Source organism: Notolepis coatsorum, assembly GCF_963971535.1.
Source record: "Notolepis coatsorum genome assembly, chromosome: 2".
In the NCBI taxonomy this organism is placed as follows: domain Eukaryota; kingdom Metazoa; phylum Chordata; class Actinopteri; order Aulopiformes; family Paralepididae; genus Notolepis; species Notolepis coatsorum.
In genome coordinates this window covers 141,435,019-141,456,911 of record NC_140166.1, presented here as the reverse complement: position 1 = coordinate 141,456,911, position 21,893 = coordinate 141,435,019, and the positions used below count along the sequence as shown (strand labels likewise).

At 49.9% G+C, this 21,893-nt stretch overlaps 1 protein-coding gene across 1 annotated transcript in view; it reads right to left on the bottom strand.

Moving 5' to 3' along the window:
- LOC311223549 (aminopeptidase N-like) overlaps positions 1–21,893 on the bottom strand; it is a gene marked incomplete at both ends in the record, with an annotated part of 163,499 nt that overhangs the window by 90,491 nt on the left and 51,115 nt on the right. Inside the window, 2 exons of the mRNA XM_084308329.1 lie at positions 18,018–18,190; positions 18,877–18,942. Of these exons, the coding sequence (XP_084164455.1) occupies positions 18,018–18,190; positions 18,877–18,942 (239 nt within the window). The remainder of the gene's footprint in view (positions 1–18,017; positions 18,191–18,876; positions 18,943–21,893) is intronic.

Below are 21,893 nucleotides of genomic sequence, written 5' to 3'. Positions count from 1 at the left end.
ATTAGGGACGTCACGGGAGGGCGACGGACCCGACCGTGCGAAGAGGCACTCAAGCAACTCAACGCACAGGGTGAGCAGACCGTGGCTTGACCCACGACTACACACACGCACAACCCGCATGCCACCCGGGAACGAACGGAGGAACAACCTCGTTACTGCCCCCAGAATCACGGGGTCAAGGGCAAACCCAACCCCGTGGCAAGGCCGTAGCAGCGGAGCACGAAGGAAGACCCAGACCCACCAAAAGGACTGGACTCCCTGGAATGGGGGCCCGGAGAAGTCCATGATGCCAGCATCAAGACCCCACCAGGTGGGCACGTAGTGCCCCGCCCCCCACATCGCCAGCGTATTCGGACAAAGGCCCCTCAGTTACTGCACCTGGTATTCCCAGGCGGAACCAACCAGGCCAGTAAGCCGAGCGGGCCCCGTCCCCCCAATAGTACACCGCCTGGCACACTGACCCTGCAGAATAGGCAGTCAGCATGGCCGTAAGCACACAAAAAAGGTTAACCAACGGAAGCAGGCAGCGCACCGGGGAAAAACCAGGCAACAGGCTGTTAACCCTAGCCTGGAGACTGCGGACGAGACAGGCGCCAGAGGGGACAGCTGAACACAGCCGCCCCGGCGGAAGGAGCGTAAGCTGGCGGTGTTGCATGACCAAGCCTCCATTTAACAACCCCCACCCAGAGGGGTCGAGGCAGAGAAGGCTGACACGATTGGCAGACGTCATGAACGTGCAGGGGCACCCTCAACCGGTGAACCCGGGAGTTGACACTGCTCCAACACACCAGGGAACCAACCACCTCGGTGTTACCCAATGCGGTGGTTGTTCCTATAACCCCTCAAGAAAAAACTCCAAAACACACCTGCGGGTATACACCGGCTATACCGCAGTACAAGTGTTTCAGTTTCCAAAAAGGGTTAACCCAGGCCTACGGGTCGCAAACATCACTTCGGACCGGGCCTGGCGGTACGGGAAGCACAGGGTCACCAGAGGAGGTCAAAAAACCACCCCCACAGGCCCCTCTTCGCCATGCGTGAGAGAGGAGCGAAAAACAATGGAGAACCAGCCCCTAAGCACACCGTACCTGGTATTCCCCGGCGGTCTCCCAACCAAGTACTAACCAGGACCAACCTGTGTAGCGGCCGAGATCCGACGAGATCGAGCGCGTACAGAATGGCATGGCTGTAAGCCATGACGACAGTGCTGAGTAAAAAACATACCCAACCAGGGTCTCCATAGCGCTTAACCCTGTGACACCCAGACCGACCTGGCATTTTTCCCCCTGAAAAAAGCCCAAGTCCCTCAGGGTACCAGAACAGCAGATCTGCATCCCCGGCGGACAACGGGTTCAACTGATCTGGACCAGCGTGACCAGAACCAGTCCCGTGCCCTAACCACGCCGACATGCCCCAGGAAAAGGGCAGACATGCGTGTTGATCTTAACATGAAAAGAAGGCGCCACCCAGACGTCGGGACGAACCGCGCCTGGTGGCCCACCCCAAGGGCGTGAGACCCCACTACATATGTTCAGATCCATCCCGTCATCATCCCCCAGACATGAACGAGGATCCGTCGACAACCCACCCAGGTCATGGGATGTGGTCGCCGGAAGAGGAAAAACCCCCATCTCAGTTGCTTTATAAAAACGCTGTTTCAACCACAAGCAACTAAGGCGTGTCAGTCAATCGCCTGTTTACAGCGAGCTAGCACTATACGTGCGTCGGGACACACCCCCATCAATGAACAGGCTATTTAGACCTGCCATTGAATCCCCAAGGCGCCCAGGGGAACGACAAGAGGGGTGTGACACTCCCTAACTCCAACACTTCTGGAATAGAAAGAAGGAAGCATCAACAGTATGTATCCCAGTCTACACAGCCGGGGTAAAAAATGTTCACATTTTTACATCCCACCACCCTCCCATAGGAAAGAGACGGGGATCCCCAGAGAGACTTCCCACGCGAGCTGTACAGATTGAAAAGAATATATTGCACCTTGAGCCATGTAAAAAACTGGTTTTAGGGCCTCCGGGGAAGAGGCACCGAACCCATACACACTCAATAAACGAATTGAATCGAATATACATACAATAGAAAAGGACCCTTCTAGAGGGTCCACTCACTTTGACAATCTGAGGAGGAAGGCTCTGTACTCTGATGGAGGCTTCCTCACATGGATCACATGGAAGAAGGAGTCCGAACTCACAGAAGGCCTGAGTAGGCGCTTGGTGAGGAGGAGCCCTGACCACCCCCCCTGAAAACAGATCCATCACATGGACCTGAACAGCACACGGAAGTCCTACCAACAGAGACGCGCACGGTGACGTACTCTATGGCGGGGGAATTCCTGCGGTGCACACGCCCAATATACCAGGCCGTGGGACCAGGAACTCCCTCCCCCCCCCCCCCCCCCCCCCCGTAACGTGCCGAACCGCCACGTGACGGGAACCTTGAAGGACAGGGGGTGTACCCCTGACCGACAGAACAATGGGGAGAGGAAAGGTTACCAGTTCACCCCTTTACGACCCCACACCCATGATACGACGTAACGACAAAAAGAGAATATGACACAGTCATAGTCAGCTCTATGAAGCGTTTCACAGCTCCACACAGCGCACGAGCTAACCTGCTATCTGATTTTTACTAAGGAAAAACACAGAATAGAGAGGGCTCTAAGAACCCCGGTCCAACATACACATGTGCTTCTGTGGCCAGTACAACCCAGTTGTAGGTCACATGACACACACAACCCATCATCATCACAATGAGAGAATACATCATTCTTGATTAGTATCGACCACAGGCCTTGCTAAGCACACGACAGCAACCAAACCAATTTCCCTTTAGGAAATAAGTTTCTCCAGCAGATTTAGCACAACCTCAGCAATCAAGCTGAGAGTTACATCGTATCCCTACCACACAAAAGACACAATTAATGCACAACATGTCTGATAGGAGGTGATAAAGTCCCCAGGGAACCGGGGGGGGAAAAACACAATCCTCCTATTTTACCCTCAACACGGCCAGTTAAAACAGGAAAACCTGTTAATGTGTGAACTCACTGTCCATTGTCATTACAGTCTGAGAAAGAACATTCTTTTACTCACTCGTCACCAAGCATAGCTTCATAGGTTAGTTGCCTTAGTAGTGAGTACACGGTACACATAAACACCATGATGTTTCTCACACAACAACCAGATCAATACATCACGACCTGCACGGAGAAGCTACTGCCAGTGACAAAAACAGCTCACACACAACCCGCAACGTATCTCAAATGCATTGCAACAACACACGTTTTGGGAAAAAACACCGTCATTCACAATACATTTAGCAAGGTAAAAACCAGAAGACGTGTTATGAGGGTCTGGCCAACCCCGTACCTGCCCGGAACGCAGATCAGCGAAGTGCAGTCATAAGCCACCGTAGAACACAGCCCTCTTTGTTGACGCAATCCCCGTCTAGGCTCAGGCAGGGTTGACGAACATCCCCTGTCAAAGATGACGTCGTGGTCAAGAGTGTAAAACATGTTAAAAATCAAAGCACGTTCAACAGAATAGCATCAAGCTAACGGCTGCTCCAACCGTTCTGGTGCTATCGCTTCCGCTCGCGAGACGCCGATCTACGACGCACGCGATCAGGAGCGAGCTCCCGGCGGCGCGCGAGAAGCCTAAGCTACCCCGCGCCAGGCCACCGACCGGCTAACCGTAAGCTATGAACATGTAAACAATGACATAACACTCACCCAGACAGGCCGCCGTTCTGAACCCTCCTCACTTTTTAAGAGAAAAGAGAAAACAAGACGTCAACACCGCTTCACAACGGTGACATTAACACGTCCGGCGGAATCAGCACAGTACCAACTGGCCTGTATAGCTGACTTTGAACATGAATCTGCCGCTATCGCACATTACATGCACATATCCCCTCGTGAAGGAATACTCTCATTTGGATATGAAAGATGGGGTCTTAACACGGTGACAGAGAGAATCCACTCGTCCAGAACACACAGGGATCACCAGTGTCAATGGTCGCGGCCCACTAGTTAAAACTAAAATGGTCGCCAGACCAAGGCCTTCTGTCGCCTAGACGGCTAAACAAAGGACCCTAGCCTGGGGCCGGTTTCCATAAACTTTGTCTAGTAGCCCCCATAGCACTAACAGACAAGTGGAGCCCGCCAGCAAACACTACTCACCCAACCTGGAACGCACCGCTCCTCACAACAGCGGCATGTCCGACAGTTCAGCTGTGGCCTGACAGGTTTCACCCCAACAAACACAGCAAGGAACTGCAGTTGAGAAGCATGCAGCGGCGTGCTCCCAATACGAAAACCGGTGGAGGGTTTGTAGAATGATCATCATCTTCTAGACACTCCAGTACGAAGACAATATCGCCGTATTTTCTCGAAAATAGTGAGAGAGAAAATAAAGATATGATGTCAACGTATCCTTGTTTCCCAAGCTGTTCCTAATCCAATTTCTTCCATCATGGTGTCAAGTGTGGGGATCTACCGAGGCACCTCTTCCTTGTGGTGAAAGCGAGAAGGAGGAGAGCAGGTGACCACACACCTGCTTATGAAGGTAAGCTGATGAGGGGTGTGGTCAGACTAATACTGGTATTAGAGGTACATTTGTGGTTTATTCAGTACGCGTGCACGTACGCGAGATAGTGCAGAAGGCGAAGCCAAGCTAAGCCACTAACGATACAGAACTATAGTAGAACCACTCATAACTACAGTAGAACAAGTAGAACCACTCATAACTACAGTAGAACAAGTAGAACCACTCATAACTACAGTAGAACAAGTAGAACCGCTCTTAACTACAGTAGAACAAGGAGAACCACTCTTAACTATAGTAGAACCACTCATAACTACAGTAGAACAAGGATAACCACTCATAACTACAGTAGAACAAGTAGAACCACTCATAACTACAGTAGAACAAGTAGAACCGCTCTTAACTACAGTAGAACAAGGAGAACCACTCTTAACTATAGTAGAACCACTCATAACTACAGTAGAACAAGGATAACCACTCATAACTACAGTAGAACCACTCATAACTACAGTAGAACCACTCGTAAATATAGTAGAACCACTCATAACTACAGTAGAACCACTCTTAACTACAGTAGAACCACTCTTAACTACAGTATAACAAGTATAACTTCTCATAACTACAGTAGAACCACTCTTAACTACAGTAGAACAAGTAGAACTTCTCATAACTACAGTAGAACCACTCTTAACTACAGTAGAACAAGTAGAACTTCTCATAACTACAGTAGAACCACTCATAACTACAGTAGAACAGTATAACCACTCATAACTACAGTAGAACCTCTCATACAGTAGACCCATTGTCACCTCCATGGAACGTGCAATTATAACTCACTGTGCCTTGTTGTATTGTATATATAGATTGTATCTATTTTTATTATATCTTATTTTCTAGCACTCACTTGTATTTAAATATGTTTAAGTTAAGTACTGTGTGATTTTTTTGTGAAGGGTGGACTAGCAAAGTAAGTTCTGTATCACACTAGCTCCCGCTCTGAGTCTCATTGCATATATCTCGCTTCAGCATATATACACTGAATACATTTCAAAATGTACCTTTAAATGCCAGCATTCATCTGGCCACACCCCCATCCGCTTACCTATATAAGCAGGGGTGGTGCCACACACTCATCTCCTTCTCAAATTTCATCACAAGCAACATGTTGCTATATGCCCATTTGACGTGGAGAAAAATATTTACTCTGAGGAAAGGAAGAACAAGGAGATACGTTGACATCATATCTTTATTTTCTCTCTCACTATTTTCGAGAAAATACGGCGATATTGTCTTCGTACTGGAGTGTCTGGAAGATGATGATCATTCTAAAATCCTCCACCGGTTTTCGTATTGGGAGCACGCCGCTGCATGCTTCTCAACTGCAGTTCCTTGCTGTGTTGGTTGGGGTGAAACCTTTCAGGACACAGCTGAACTGTAGGACGCGCCGCTGTTGTAAGAAGCGGTGGGTTTCAGGTTGGGTGAGTACTGTTTGCTTGCGGCTCCACTTGTCTGTTAGTGCTATGGGGGCTAACTGACAATGTTTACGAACACCGGCCCCAGTTTAAGGTCTTTTGGTTCAGCCTCTTGGGCAGCAGCGGAAGACCTTGATCTGAAGCCCATTATAGTTTGACTAGTGGGCCATGACCATTAACACTGGTGATCCCTGTGTTTTCTGGACGAGTGGATATCTCTCTGTCACCGTGTTAAGGCCCCATCTTTCATAACCAAATGAGAGTATTCCCTCACGAGGAGATATGGGCATAGATGTTCTTTAGCGGAAGATCTGTGTTCAAAGTCAGCTACACAGGCCAGTTGGGTATTGTGCTGGCTCCGTCGGGTGTTGGTAAAATCACCGTTGTAAAACTGTGTTAACATCTTGTTTCTCTTTTCTCTTAAAAAGTGAGGAGGGTTTCAGAATGGCGGCCTGTCTGGGTGAGTGTTATATCATTGTGTACAAGTTCAGGTGATAGCTGCTTAGCTTACGGTTAGCCAGTCAGCTGTTAGCTGCGGCGTTAGCCTGCTGTGATCACTGTGTGGCCTACATAGGTTGGGCCTACTGTTAGCCAGTCAGCTGTTAGCTGCGGCGCTAGCCTGCTGTGATCACTAGGAAACGTTAGCTTGCTGCTATCGGCCAAGGCCCAGCGCGGGGTAGCTCCGGCTCCTCGCGCGCCGCCGTGAGCTCCCCTCTGGTCGTGTGCGCCGTTCGCTCAGCGTCTCGCGGGCAGGGGCAGTAGCGACCGACGGTTGGAGCGGCCGTTAGCTAAATGCTACTCTGTTGAACGTGCTTTGATTATAACATGTTTTAAACACTCTTGACTACAACGTCATCTTTGTCAGAGGATGTTCGTCGAACCTGCCCTGGGCCAGGACGGCAAAGTCTGCGTCAACAAAGGGGACCGTAGCGACGGGTTGGAGCGGCGACGCTGCCCAGATCGAACAACACAGGACGGCTGTGTTTTCTACGGTGTCTTGAGACTGCACTTCGTTGATCTACGCTCCGTGTAGGCCAGGTCTGACCGGACCTTGTACACTTCTTCTGGCTTTCCCTTCTAAATGTTTTGTAAATAACGATGTTTTCCAAAACGACTGTTACTGCACTACATTTAGGATACGACGCGAGTTGTGTGTGAATTGTCTTGTCACTAGGTATTTAGCTTCTCCGTGCAAATCGGGTTGTTGTTTCAGATGTGAAAATGATCTGGTTTGTTGTGTTGAGAAACATCATGTGTGTTTATATGTACCTTGTACTCACAACTAAGGGGGTTAACTAACCTATAAAGCTATGCTTAGTGACAAATGAGTAAAGAATATTCTTTTCTCAGCCTGTAATGACAATGAACAGTGTGTTCACATATTAACAGGTTTTCCTGTTTTAACTGGCCGTATTAAGGGTAAAGTAGGAGGATTGTGTTTCCCCCCGGTTCCCTGGGGACTTCTTCATCCTCCTATCAGACATGTTGTTGCACTACATTGTGTCTTTATGTGGTAGGGATGCGATGTAACCCTTAGCTTGATTGCTGAGGTTGTGCTAAGACTGCTGCAGAAACTTTATTTTCCTAAAAGAAAAGATTGTTTGGTCGCTTTTGTGTGTGCTTAGCAAGGCCTGTGGCCGATACTAATCGAGAATTATGTATTCTCTCATTATGAAAAACGGCGTTCCTCTGTAGTGTGTTTTTGCCATTTTTTGTAGGTGATGATGGGTTGTGTGTGTCATGTGACCTACAACTGGGTTGGACTGGCCACAGAAGCACATGTGTAAGTTTGGTACCGGGGCTCTTGAAGAGCCCTCTCTATTCTGTGTTTTTTTCCTTAGTAAAAATCAGATAGCAGGTTAGCTCATGCGCTGTGTGAAGCTGTCAGACACTTCATAGAGCTGACTATGACTGTGTCATACTCTCTTTTTGTCATTACATCGTATCATGGGTGTGGGGTCGTATAGGGGTGAACTGGTAACCTTTCCTCTTCCCCTTTTTTCTGTTGGTCAGGGGTACACCCCCTGTCCTTCAAGGTTCCTGTCACGTTGCGGTCCCGCACGTTACGGGGGGGGGGGGGGGGTTCATGGTCCCACGGCCTGGAATATTGGGCGTGTGCACCGCAGAAATTCCCCCGCCATAGAGTACGTCACCGTGCGTGTCTCTGTTGGTAGGACTTCCGTGTGCTGTTCAGGTCCATGTGGTGGATCTGTTTCGGGGGGTGGTCAGGGCTCCTCCTCACCAAGCTCCTATTCGGGCCTTCTGTGAGTTGGGACTCCTCCTTCCATGTGAGGGAGCCTCCTTCAGAGTACAGAGCCTCCTCCTCAGATTGTCAAGGTGAGTGGACCCTCTAGAAGGAGTCCTACTCTATTGTGTATGTATTCGATTCAATTCGATTATTGAGTGTGTATGGGTTCAGTGCCTCCTCCCCGGAGAGCCCTAAATTCAATTTTTTACATGGCTCAAGGTGCAATATATTCTTTTCAATCTGTACAGGTCGCGTGGGAAGTGTCTCTGGGGATTCCCGTCTCCTTCCTATGGGAGGGTGGTGGGATGTAAAAATGTGAACAATTTTTTACCCCCGGCTGTGTAGACTGGGATACATACTGTTGGTGCTTCCTTCTTTTCTACTAAAAAGAGTTGGAGTTAGGAAGTGTCACACCCCTCTTGTCGTTCCCCTGGGCGCCTTGGGGATTCAATGACAGGTCTAAATAGCCTGTTCATTGATGTGGGTGTGTCCCGACGCACGTATAGTGCTAGCTCGGGGTGTTCTGTAAACAGGCGACTGACTGGCACGCCTTGGTTGCTTGAGGTTAAAACGCCGTTTTTATAAAGCAACTGGGATGGAGGTTTTTCCTCTTCCGACGACCAAATCCAACGACCAGGTTTTTGTCATCGACGGATTCTCGTTCATGTCTGGGGGATGATGACGGAATGGATCTGAACATATGTAGAGGGGTCTCACGCCCTGGGGGTGGGCCACCGGGCGCGGTTCGCCCGAACGTCTGGGTGGCGCCTTCTTTTCATGTTTAAGATCAACACGCATATCTGCCCCTTCTCCTGGAGTAGGCATGCCGGCGTGGTTAGGGCACAGGACTGGTTCTGGTCACGCTGGTCCGGATCAGTTGAACCCGTTGTCCGCCGGGGATGCAGATCTGCTGTTCTGGTACCCTGAGGGACTTGGGCTTTTTTCAGGGGGAAAAATGCCAGGTTGGTCCGGGTGTCATAGGGTTAAGCACTATGGAGACCCTGGTTGGGTACGTTTTTTACTCAGCACTGTCGTAATGGCTTACGGCCATGCCAACCTGTACACGCTCAATCTCGTCAGATCTCGGCCGCTACACAGGTTGGTCCTGGTTAGTACTTGGTTGGGAGACCGCCTGGGAATACCAAGTACGGTGTGCTTGGGGCTGGTTCTCCATTCTTTTTCGGTCCTCTCTCACGCATGGCGAAGAGGGGCCTGTTGGGGTGGTCTTTGACCTCCTCTGGTGACCCTGTGCTTCCCGTATCGCCGGGCCCGGTCAGAAGAAATGTTTCGTCGACCCGTAGGCCTGGGTTAACCCTTTTTTGGAAAACTAAAACACTTGTACTGCGGTATAGCCGGTGTATACCCGCAGGTGTATTTTGGAGTTTTTTCTTGAGGAACAACCACTGCATTGAGTAACACCAAGGTGGTTGATTCCCTGGTGTGTTGGAGCAGTGTCAACTCCCGGGTTCACCGTTTGAGGGTGCCCCTGCACGTTCATGACGTCTGCCAATCGTGTCAGCCTTCTCTGCCTCAACCTTTCTGGGTGTTTTTTTTTTAATGGAGGCTTGGTCATGCAACACCGCCAGCTTACGCCCCTTCCGCCGGGGCGGCTGTGTTCAGCTGTCTCCTCTGGCGCCTGTCTCGTCCGCAGTCTCCAGGCTAGGGTTAACAGCCTGTTGCCTGGTTTTTTCCCCGGTGCGCTGCCTGCTTCCGTTGGTTAACCTTTTTTGTGTGCTTACGGCCATGCTGACTGCCTGTTCTGCAGGGTCAGTGTGCCAGGCGGTGTACTATTGGGGGGACAGGGCCCGCTCGGCTGAGGGGCCTTTGTCCGAATACGCTGGCGATGTGGGGGGCGGGGTCACTAAGTGCCCACCTGGTGGGGTCTTGATGCTGGCATCATGGACTTCTCCGGGCCCCCGTTCCAGGGGGTCCATTCCCTTTTGGTGGGTCTGGGTCTTCCTTCGCGCTCCGCTGCTACGGCCTTGCCACAGGGTTGGGTTTGCCCTTGACCCCGTGATTCTGGGGGCAGTAACGAGGTTGTTTCCTCCGTTCGTTCCTGGGTGGCATGCGGGTTGTGCGTGTGTGTAGTCGTGGGGTCAAGCCACGGTCTGCTCACCCTGTGCGTTGAGTTGCTTGAGTGCCTCTTCGCACGGTCGGGTCCGTCGCCCTCCCGGGAAGCCTCTAATAGGGGGGGTGCCCTCCATTAGGGGGGGTCGGGGGGGCTCGGTCCTCCCTGATCTGATGGCTGTGGGGGGCCTCAGCGGGGTGTATTTGTCGAGCTTCTAGCTCCCGCTCAGCTCCTATTATGCAATGAGACGCAGAGCGGGAGCTAGTGTGATACAGAACGTTAGGTTATGACTATAACCAAGTTCTGTTAACACTAGTGGACGCTCTGCATCTAGACGCCGCTGCGGCCCTTGATTTTTCATTGTGGTGAAATTTGTTAGGAAGGAGATGAGTGGGGTGTGGCACCACCCCTGCTTATATAGGTAAGCGGATGGGGGTGTGGCCAGATGAATGCTGGCATTTAAAGGTACATTTTGAAATTTATTCAGTGTATATATGCTGAAGCGAGATATATGCAATGAGACGCAGAGCGTGCACTAGTGTTAACAGAACTTGGTTATAGTCATAACCTAACGATTTTCATTGTATGGCAAACTGTCGTTTTAACTGTGCATATGACAATAAACAATCTTGAATCTTGAATCTTGAATCTTGAATAACTGCAGTAGAACAGTATAACCTCTCTTAACTACAGTAGAACCTCTCATAACTACAGTAGAACAGTATAACCTCTCATAACTACAGTAGAACCTCTCATAACTACAGTAGAACAAGTAGAACCACTCATAACTACAGTAGAACCTCTCATAACTACAGTAGAACAAGTATAACCACTCATAACTACAGTATAACCACTCATAACTACAGTAGAACCACTCATAACTACAGTAGAACCACTCATAACTATAGTAGAACAATAGAACCACTCATAACTACAGTAGAACCTATCATACCTACAGTAGAACCACTCATAACTAGGGATGTCCGATAATGAAGGGCCTACCGATGAAGGATCGATTATTAGATCACTAAAGACTGCTGTTTGTTGCATTGCTGGATTTGCAACTGTTTGCAAGCAGAGGAGATCATTGAATGTTTCATCAGAAAATATCGAAGTATGGATTTAATTTACAAGTGATCAGATGGGGGGAAACTATTTCCTTGTAAGAAGTAACATCTCAATGGTGAGTGAAATATATATATTTTTATATTTAGTAGCTGTGTGGGTTGGCGACGTGCGCCGTGGTTATTGATATTGAGTTGGAGCCTGTGTTGATTATGAATTAATTGGCTGTGGGTCCGCTGTGGCCTGGCCTCTGTGTGTGCGTGTGTGTGTGTGTGTGTGTGTGTGTGTGTGTGTGTGTGTGTGTGTGTGTGTGTGTGTGTGTGTGTGTGTGTGTGTGTGTGTGTGTGTGTGTGTGTGTGTGTGTGTGCATTGCACGCGTGTGTGTGTGTCGTTAATTTCCTATAGTGCTGAGTGATGTGCATGTGAATGTCCTAACCCAACCCCCTCCAATGTACAGTAAATGACCTAACCCAAGAATACACGAGACCCCCTTCTACCAAGTATGGTTTTGTCGATATTCCAATGTACAGTTTGCTTTTACAGTTGTACAGTTTCCCCCACCCCGCCTACCCATATCATTTCCTATAATTTCCTTTGTTGTGAGGGACCAGATTGGGAGACAGTAAGATATTGGTGAATATAGATATGTAGATATGTGTTTGAAACCGTGAGGGTGAGAAATGGTCTGATGATCTGGCTGTAAACAAATAGTTTTTGATTTGCCTTCTTGACGAAGCTATTGATGTGATTTGTAAGTGAGGCGTGTGTGTCAAGAGTTACTCCAAGGTATTTATTACTAGTGCCTGTTGTCTTTAACTGTAGTGTCTGTCTGCTGTCTTCATAACCACACTGTGTGTCTGTACTTCTTTATTAAATTGTTTTTATCTCTCCCGTCCTCCCCAATATTTTTAACTCACAGCCACCACTGACACACACATTGGGGGATGTTTTAAAATATTATTTAACATATAATATAATATAATAATTTGTGCTTCACCAAAAAAAAATTTCAGCAGCCGCGACTGGTATATCGGTATCGGTAAAAAAGCCAATATCGAGCATCCCTACTCATAACTACAGTAGAACCACTCATAACTACAGTAGAACAGTAGAACCACTCATAACGTTAGGTTATGACTATAACCAAGTTCTGTTAGTTAGGGGCGATGCTTGGCATCGCTACTGCACTATCTCGCGTACGTGCACGCGTACTGAATAAACCACAAATGTACCTCTAATACCAGTATTAGTCTGACCACACCCCTCATCAGCTTACCTTCATAAGCAGGTGTGTGGTCACCTGCTCTCCTCCTTCCCAAGCTTTCACCACAAGGTGAGGACAAGGGCTGCAGCGGCGTCCGATGCCAAGCATCGCCCCTAACTAACAGAACTTGGTTATAGTCATAACCTAACGTTCTGTATCGTTAGTGGCTTAGCTTGGCATCGCTACTGCACAAGGGAGGCCAAGCGGAGCCACTTGGCTGACAAATACACCCCGCTGACAGCCCCCCAAAACCATCAGAACAGGGAGGGCCGAGCCCCCCCGACCCCCCCTAATGGAGGGTAGCCCCCCTATTAGGGACGTCACGGGAGGGCGACGGACCCGACCGTGCGAAGAGGCACTCAAGCAACTCAACGCACAGGGTGAGCAGACCGTGGCCTGACCCCACGACTACACACACGCACAACCCGCATGCCACCCGGGAACGAACGGAGGAACAACCTCGTTACTGCCCCCAGAATCACGGGGTCAAGGGCAAACCCAACCCCGTGGCAAGGCCGTAGCAGCGGAGCACGAAGGAAGACCCAGACCCACCAAAAGGACTGGACTCCCTGGAATGGGGGCCCGGAGAAGTCCATGATGCCAGCATCAAGACCCCACCAGGTGGGCACGTAGTGCCCCGCCCCCCACATCGCCAGCGTATTCGGACAAAGGCCCCTCAGTTACTGCACCTGGTATTCCCAGGCGGAACCAACCAGGCCAGAACCTGCCCAGCTTCCGAGATCGGACGAGACCGGGCGTGTTCAGGTCGGTATGGCCGTAAGCCGAGCGGGCCCCGTCCCCCCAATAGTACACCGCCTGGCACACTGACCCTGCAGAATAGGCAGTCAGCATGGCCGTAAGCACACAAAAAAGGTTAACCAACGGAAGCAGGCAGCGCACCGGGGAAAAACCAGGCAACAGGCTGTTAACCCTAGCCTGGAGACTGCGGACGAGACAGGCGCCAGAGGGGACAGCTGAACACAGCCGCCCCGGCGGAAGGAGCGTAAGCTGGCGGTGTTGCATGACCAAGCCTCCATTTAACAACCCCCACCCAGAGGGGTCGAGGCAGAGAAGGCTGACACGATTGGCAGACGTCATGAACGTGCAGGGGCACCCTCAAACGGTGAACCCGGGAGTTGACACTGCTCCAACACACCAGGGAATCAACCACCTCGGTGTTACCCAATGCGGTGGTTGTTCCTATAACCCCTCAAGAAAAAACTCCAAAACACACCTGCGGGTATACACCGGCTATACCGCAGTACAAGTGTTTCAGTTTCCAAAAAGGGTTAACCCAGGCCTACGGGTCGCAAACATCACTTCGGACCGGGCCTGGCGGTACGGGAAGCACAGGGTCACCAGAGGAGGTCAAAAAACCACCCCCACAGGCCCCTCTTCGCCATGCGTGAGAGAGGAGCGAAAAATAATGGAGAACCAGCCCCTAAGCACACCGTACCTGGTATTCCCCGGCGGTCTCCCAACCAAGTACTAACCAGGACCAACCTGTGTAGCGGCCGAGATCCGACGAGATCGAGCGCGTACAGAATGGCATGGCTGTAAGCCATGACGACAGTGCTGAGTAAAAACATACCCAACCAGGGTCTCCATAGCGCTTAACCCTGTGACACCCAGACCGACCTGGCATTTTTCCCCCTGAAAAAAGCCCAAGTCCCTCAGGGTACCAGAACAGCAGATCTGCATCCCCGGCGGACAACGGGTTCAACTGATCTGGACCAGCGTGACCAGAACCAGTCCCGTGCCCTAACCACGCCGACATGCCTACTCCAGGAGAAGGGCAGATATGCGTGTTGATCTTAACATGAAAAGAAGGCGCCACCCAGACGTTGGGACGAACCGCGCCTGGTGGCCCACCCCAAGGGCGTGAGACCCCACTACATATGTTCAGATCCATCCCGTCATCATCCCCCAGACATGAACGAGAATCCGTCGACAACCCACCCAGGTCATGGGATGTGGTCGCCGGAAGAGGAAAAACCCCCATCTCAGTTGCTTTATAAAAACGCTGTTTCAACCACAAGCAACTAAGGCGTGCCAGTCAATCGCCTGTTTACAGCGAGCTAGCACTATACGTGCGTCGGGACACACCCCCATCAATGAACAGGCTATTTAGACCTGTCATTGAATCCCCAAGGCGCCCAGGGGAACGACAAGAGGGGTGTGACACTCCCTAACTCCAACACTTCTGGAATAGAAAGAAGGAAGCATCAACAGTATGTATCCCAGTCTACACAGCCGGGGTAAAAAATGTTCACATTTTTACATCCCACCACCCTCCCATAGGAAAGAGACGGGGATCCCCAGAGAGACTTCCCACGCGAGCTGTACAGATTGAAAAGAATATATTGCACCTTGAGCCATGTAAAAAACTGGTTTTAGGGCCTCCGGGGAAGAGGCACCGAACCCATACACACTCAATAAACGAATTGAATCGAATATACATACAATAGAAAAGGACCCTTCTAGAGGGTCCACTCACTTTGACAATCTGAGGAGGAAGGCTCTGTACTCTGATGGAGGCTTCCTCACATGGAAGAAGGAGTCCGAACTCACAGAAGGCCTGAGTAGGCGCTTGGTGAGGAGGAGCCCTGACCACCCCCCCTGAAAACAGATCCATCACATGGACCTGAACAGCACACGGAAGTCCTACCAACAGAGACGCGCACGGTGACGTACTCTATGGCGGGGGAATTCCTGCGGTGCACACGCCCAATATACCAGGCCGTGGGACCAGGAACTCCCTCCCCCCCCCCCCCCCCCCCCCCCCGTAACGTGCCGAACCGCCACGTGACGGGAACCTTGAAGGACAGGGGGTGTACCCCTGACCGACAGAACAATGGGGAGAGGAAAGGTTACCAGTTCACCCCTTTACGACCCCACACCCATGATACGACGTAACGACAAAAAGAGAATATGACACAGTCATAGTCAGCTCTATGAAGCGTTTCACAGCTCCACACAGCGCACGAGCTAACCTGCTATCTGATTTTTACTAAGGAAAAACACAGAATAGAGAGGGCTCTAAGAACCCCGGTCCAACATACACATGTGCTTCTGTGGCCAGTACAACCCAGTTGTAGGTCACATGACACACACAACCCATCATCACCTACAAAAAATGGCAAAAACACTCAACAGAGGAACGCCGTTTTTTTCACAATGAGAGAATACATCATTCTTGATTAGTATCGACCACAGGCCTTGCTAAGCACACATGACAGCAACCAAACCAATTTCCCTTTAGGAAATAAGTTTCTCCAGCAGATTTAGCACAACCTCAGCAATCAAGCTGAGAGTTACATCGTATCCCTACCACACAAAAGACACAATTAATGCACAACATGTCTGATAGGAGGTGATAAAGTCCCCAGGGAACCGGGGGGGGAAACACAATCCTCCTATTTTACCCTCAATACGGCCAGTTAAAACAGGAAAACCTGTTAATGTGTGAACTCACTGTTCATTGTCATTACAGTCTGAGAAAGAACATTCTTTTACTCACTCGTCACCAAGCATAGCTTCATAGGTTAGTTGCCTTAGTAGTGAGTACACGGTACACATAAACACCATGATGTTTCTCACACAACAACCAGATCAATACATCACGATCTGCACGGAGAAGCTAACTGCCAGTGACAAAAACAGCTCACACACAACCCGCAACGTATCTCAAATGCATTGCAACAACACACGTTTTGGGAAAAAACACCGTTATTCACAATACATTTAGCAAGGTAAAACCAGAAGACGTGTTATGAGGTCTGGCCAACCCCGTACCTGCCCGGAACGCAGATCAGCGAAGTGCAGTCACAAGCCACCGTAGAACACAACCGTCCCGTGTTGTTCGATCCGGGCAGCGTCGCCGCTCCACCAGTCGCTACAGTCCTCTTTGTTGACGCAATCCCCGTCTAGGCTCAGGCAGGGTCGACGAACATCCCCTGTCAAGGATGACGTCGTGGTCAAGAGTGTAAAACATGTTAAAAATCAAAGCACGTTCAACAGAATAGCATCAAGCTAACGGCTGCTCCAACCGTTCGGGTGCTATTGCTTCCGCTCGCGAGACGCCGATCTACGACGCACGCGATCAGGAGCGAGCTCCCGGCGGCGCGCGAGAAGCCAAGCTACCCCGCGCCAGGCCACCGACCGGCTAACCGTAAGCTATGAACATGTAAACAATGACATAACACTCACCCAGACAGGCCGCCGTTCTGAACCCTCCTCACTTTTTAAGAGAAAAGAGAAAACAAGACGTCAACACCGCTTCACAACGGTGACATTAACACGTCCGGCGGAATCAGCACAGTACCAACTGGCCTGTATAGCTGACTTTGAACATGAATCTGCCGCTATCGCACATTACATGCACATATCCCCTCGTGAAGGAATACTCTCATTTGGATATGAAAGATGGGGTCTTAACACGGTGACAGAGAGAATCCACTCGTCCAGAACACACAGGGATCACCAGTGTCAATGGTCGCGGCCCACTAGTTAAAACTATAATGGTCGCCAGACCAAGGCCTTCTGTCGCCTAGACGGCTAAACAAAGGACCCTAGCCTGGGGCCGGTTTCCATAAACTTTGTCAAGTAGCCCCCATAGCACTAACAGACAAGTGGAGCCCGCCAGCAAACACTACTCACCCAACCTGGAACGCACCGCTCCTCACAACAGCGGCATGTCCGACAGTTCAGCTGTGGCCTGACAGGTTTCACCCCAACAAACACAGCAAGGAACTGCAGTTGAGAAGCATGCAGCGGCGTGCTCCCAATACGAAAACCGGTGGAGGGTTTGTAGAATGATCATCATCTTCTAGACACTCCAGTACGAAGACAATATCGCCGTATTTTCTCGAAAATAGTGAGAGAGAAAATAAAGATATGATGTCAACGTATCCTTGTTTCCCAAGCTGTTCCTAATCCAATTTCTTCCATCATGGTGTCAAGTGTGGGGATCTACCGAGGCACCTCTTCCTTGTGGTGAAAGCGAGAAGGAGGAGAGCAGGTGACCACACACCTGCTTATGAAGGTAAGCTGATGAGGGGTGTGGTCAGACTAATACTGGTATTAGAGGTACATTTGTGGTTTATTCAGTACGCATGCACGTACGCGAGATAGTGCAGTAGCGATGCCAAGCTAAGCCACTAACGATACAGAACCGCAGTAGAAGTTGTATAAGCAGTAGAAGCTGACATGAAGCCAGCATGTAGAGAAAATATCTAGATGATCAAATAGATAGTATGAAGGAAATGAGGAATGATGGAAGGGAGGAAGGAAAGATTGAAGGGAGGAAGGGAGGGTTGAAGGTCAGAGAGATACCAACTTGTATGGAGAGATCACAGTGACGCTGGACAATGGGTCTAACAGGAAGTGTTGCTGGGATACGGCTCCAGTGGTGGTTTCTATGGTAACCACAGGGAAACCCATCTGGAGGACCCAGCGGTTCATGATGGCATCAACTCTAGCAGGAAGTGACACCCCACTGGCCTCCACTGCCTAGGGAGCACATGGGATTAGCTCATTTAAAAAAAAAAAACTAGACAACATGCTGTCATTGAGAACAGGAGCACAGAACAACACTATCTCCTCAGCTACACTCCTCTCCCACCTGGATGAGAACAACACTATCTCCTCAGTGCTACCCTCCACCCTCTCCCACCTGTCTCCTCAGATTTTGGAGAACCTTTACTGGTGCGCCATAGAAAGCATACTGACCAACTGCATCACATTCAGCAACTGCACTGCCTCAGACCAGAAAGCACTGCAGAGGTGGTGAAAACCGCCCAACGCATCACCGGTACATCACTCCCTGCTAATGAGTCTATCCATCACAAGCGGTGTCTGAGGGAGGCACGCAGCATTGTCAAGGACACCTCTCACCCCAATCATGGACTGTTTGCCCTCCTCCCCTCCGGGAGGCGCTACAGGAACCTCCACTCCAAGTCAAGCAGACTCAGGAACAGCTTCTTTCTCTCAGCTGTCACCTCCCTGAATCTCCCCATCTCTCTGTGCCACTTTGACACATTGTATATTACTGTTGCACTTTACTGTTACATTTGCACTCTGGTTAGACGCCAAACTTATTTGTTTACATTTGGATCACACATTTGGCCTTTAAAGAGGTAACGTATAGCCAAAGCTAATGACTCAATTCAAGACAAGGAAAAGTCTATGGTTCTTACTTTTTGTAGGTGGTCCCACAAGTCTGACCCTACTGTGTTGCCGTAGGCGAAGTGGTTGAGGTAGCTCTGGAAGAGAACACAGTCAGACACATTACCAACTAACCAGCTAACCATTACCATTACCAACTAACCAGCGCCTACTTTTTAAATCCTGGTACATTCAGCTGCACAGTGTTCCATTCAGAGAGATAGGGGTCTGGTCTGGTTAGTCTTGTTCCACTCAGAGAGATAGGGGTCTGGTCTTGTTAGTCCTGTTCCACTCAGAGAGATAGGGGTCTGGTCTGGTTAGTCTTGTTCCACTCAGAGAGATAGGGGTCTGGTCTTGTTCCACTCAGAGAGATAGGGGTCTGGTCTTGTTAGTCTTGTTCCACTCAGAGATAGGGGTCTGGTCTTGTTAGTCTTGTTCCACTCAGAGAGATAGGGGTCTGGTCTTGTTAGTCTTGTTCCACTCAGAGAGATAGGGGTCTGGTCTGGTTAGTCTTGTTCCACTCAGAGAGATAGGGGTCTGGTCTGGTTAGTCTTGTTCCACTCAGAGAGATAGGGGTCTGGTCCTGTTAGTCTTGTTCCACTCAGAGAGATAGGGGTCTGGTCCTGTTAGTCTTGTTCCACTTAGAGATATAGGGGTCTGGTCCTGTTAGTCTTGTTCCACTCAGAGAGATAGGGGTCTGGTCCTGTTAGTCTTGTTCCACTTAGAGATATAGGGGTCTGGTCCTGTTAGTCTTGTTCCACTCAGAGAGATAGGGGTCTGGTCCTGTTAGTATTGTTCCACTTAGAGAGATAGGGGTCTGGTCTGGTTAGTCTTGTTCCACTTAGAGAGATAGGGGTCTGGTCCTGTTAGTCTTGTTCCACTCAGATAGATAGGGGTCTGATCCTGTTAGTCCTGTTCCACTCAGAGAGATAGGGGTATGGTCCTGTTAGTCTTGTTCCACTCAGAGAGATAGGGGTCTGGTCTTGTTCCACTCAGAGAGATAGGGGTCTGGTCTTGTTCCACTCAGAGAGATAGGGGTCTGGTCTGGTTCCACTCAGAGAGATAGGGGTCTGGTATTGTTAGTCTTGTTCCACTCAGAGAGATAGGGGTCTGGTCCTGTTAGTCTTGTTCCACTCAGAGATATAGGGGTCTGGTCTTGTTCCACTCAGAGAGATAGGGGTCTGGTCTTGTTCCACTCAGAGAGATAGGGGTCTGGTCCTGTTAGTCTTGTTCCACTCAGAGAGATATGGGTCTGGTCCTGTTAGTCTTGTTCCACTCAGAGAGATCGGGGTCTGGTCTGGTTAGTCTTGTTCCACTCAGAGAGATAGGGGTCTGGTCTTGTTAGTCCTGTTCCACTCAGAGAGATAGGGGTCTGGTCTGGTTAGTCTTGTTCCACTCAGAGAGATAGGGGTCTGGTCTTGTTAGTCTTGTTCCACTCAGAGAGATAGGGGTCTGGTCCTGTTAGTCTTGTTCCACTCAGAGAGATAGGGGTCTGGTCCTGTTAGTCTTGTTCCACTCAGAGAGATAGGGGTCTGGTCTGGTTAGTCTTGTTCCACTCAGAGAGATAGGGGTCTGGTCCTGTTAGTCTTGTTCCACTCATAGAGATAGGGGTCTGGTCATGTTAGTCCTGTTCCACTCAGAGAGATAGGGGTATGGTCCTGTTAGTCCTGTTCCACTCAGAGAGATAGGGGTCTGGTCCTGTTCCACTCAAAGAGATAGGGGTCTGGTCCTGTTAGTCCTGTTCCACTCAGAGAGATAGGGGTCTGGTCTTGTTAGTCTTGTTCCACTCAGAGAGATAGGGGTCTGGTCATGTTAGTCTTGTTCCACTTAAAGAGATAGGGGTCTGGTCCTGTTCCACTCAGAGAGATAGGGGTCTGGTCTGGTTAGTCCGGTTCCACTCAGAGAAATAGGGGTCTGGTCCTGTTCCACTCAGAGAGATAGGGGTCTGGTCCTGTTCCACTCAGAGAGATAGGGGTCTGGTCCTGTTCCACTCAGAGAGATAGGGGTCTGGTCCTGTTAGTCATGTTCCACTCAGAGAGATAGGGGTCTGGTCCTGTTAGTCTTGTTCCACTCAGAGAGATAGGGGTCTGGTCTTGTTAGTCTTGTTCCACTCAGAGAGATAGGGGTCTGGTCTTGTTAGTCTTGTTCCACTCAGAGAGATAGGGGTCTGGTCATGTTAGTCTTGTTCCACTCAGAGAGATATGGGTCTGGTCCTGTTAGTCTTGTTCCACTCAGAGAGATAGGGGTCTGGTCCTGTTAGTCTTGTTCCACTCAGAGAGATAGGGGTCTGGTCTTGTTAGTCTGGTTCCATTCAGAGAGATAGGGGTCTGGTCTTGTTAGTCTTGTTCCACTCAGAGAGATAGGGGTCTGGTCTTGTTCCACTCAGAGAGATAGGGGTCTGGTCCTGTTAGTCTTGTTCCACTCAGAGAGATAGGGGTCTGGTCCTGTTAGTCTTGTTCCACTCAGAGAGATAGGGGTCTGGTCCTGTTAATCTTGTTCCACTCAGAGAGATAGGGGTCTGGTCCTGTTAGTCTTGTTCCACTCAGAGAGATAGGGGTCTGGTCTGGTTAGTCTTGTTCCACTCAGAGAGATAGGGGTCTGGTCTTGTTAGTCTTGTTCCACTCAGAGAGATAGGGGTCTGGTCCTGTTAGTCTTGTTCTATTCAGAGAGATAGGGTTCTGGTCTTGTTAGTCTTGTTCCACTCAGAGAGATAGGGGTCTGGTCCTGTTAGTCTTGTTCCACTCAGAGAGATAGGGGTCTGGTCCTGTTAGTCTTGTTCCACTCAGAGAGATAGGGGTCTGGTCCTGTTAGTCTTGTTCCACTCAGAGAGATAGGGGTCTGGTCTTGTTAGTCTTGTTCCACTCAGAGAGATAGGGGTCTGGTCTGGTTAGTCTTGTTCCACTCAGAGAGATAGGGGTCTGGTCTGGTTAGTCTTGTTCCACTCAGAGAGATAGGGGTCTGGTCTTGTTAGTCTTGTTCCACTCAGAGAGATAGGGGTCTGGTCTGGTTAGTCTTGTTCCACTCAGAGAGATAGGGGTCTGGTCTTGTT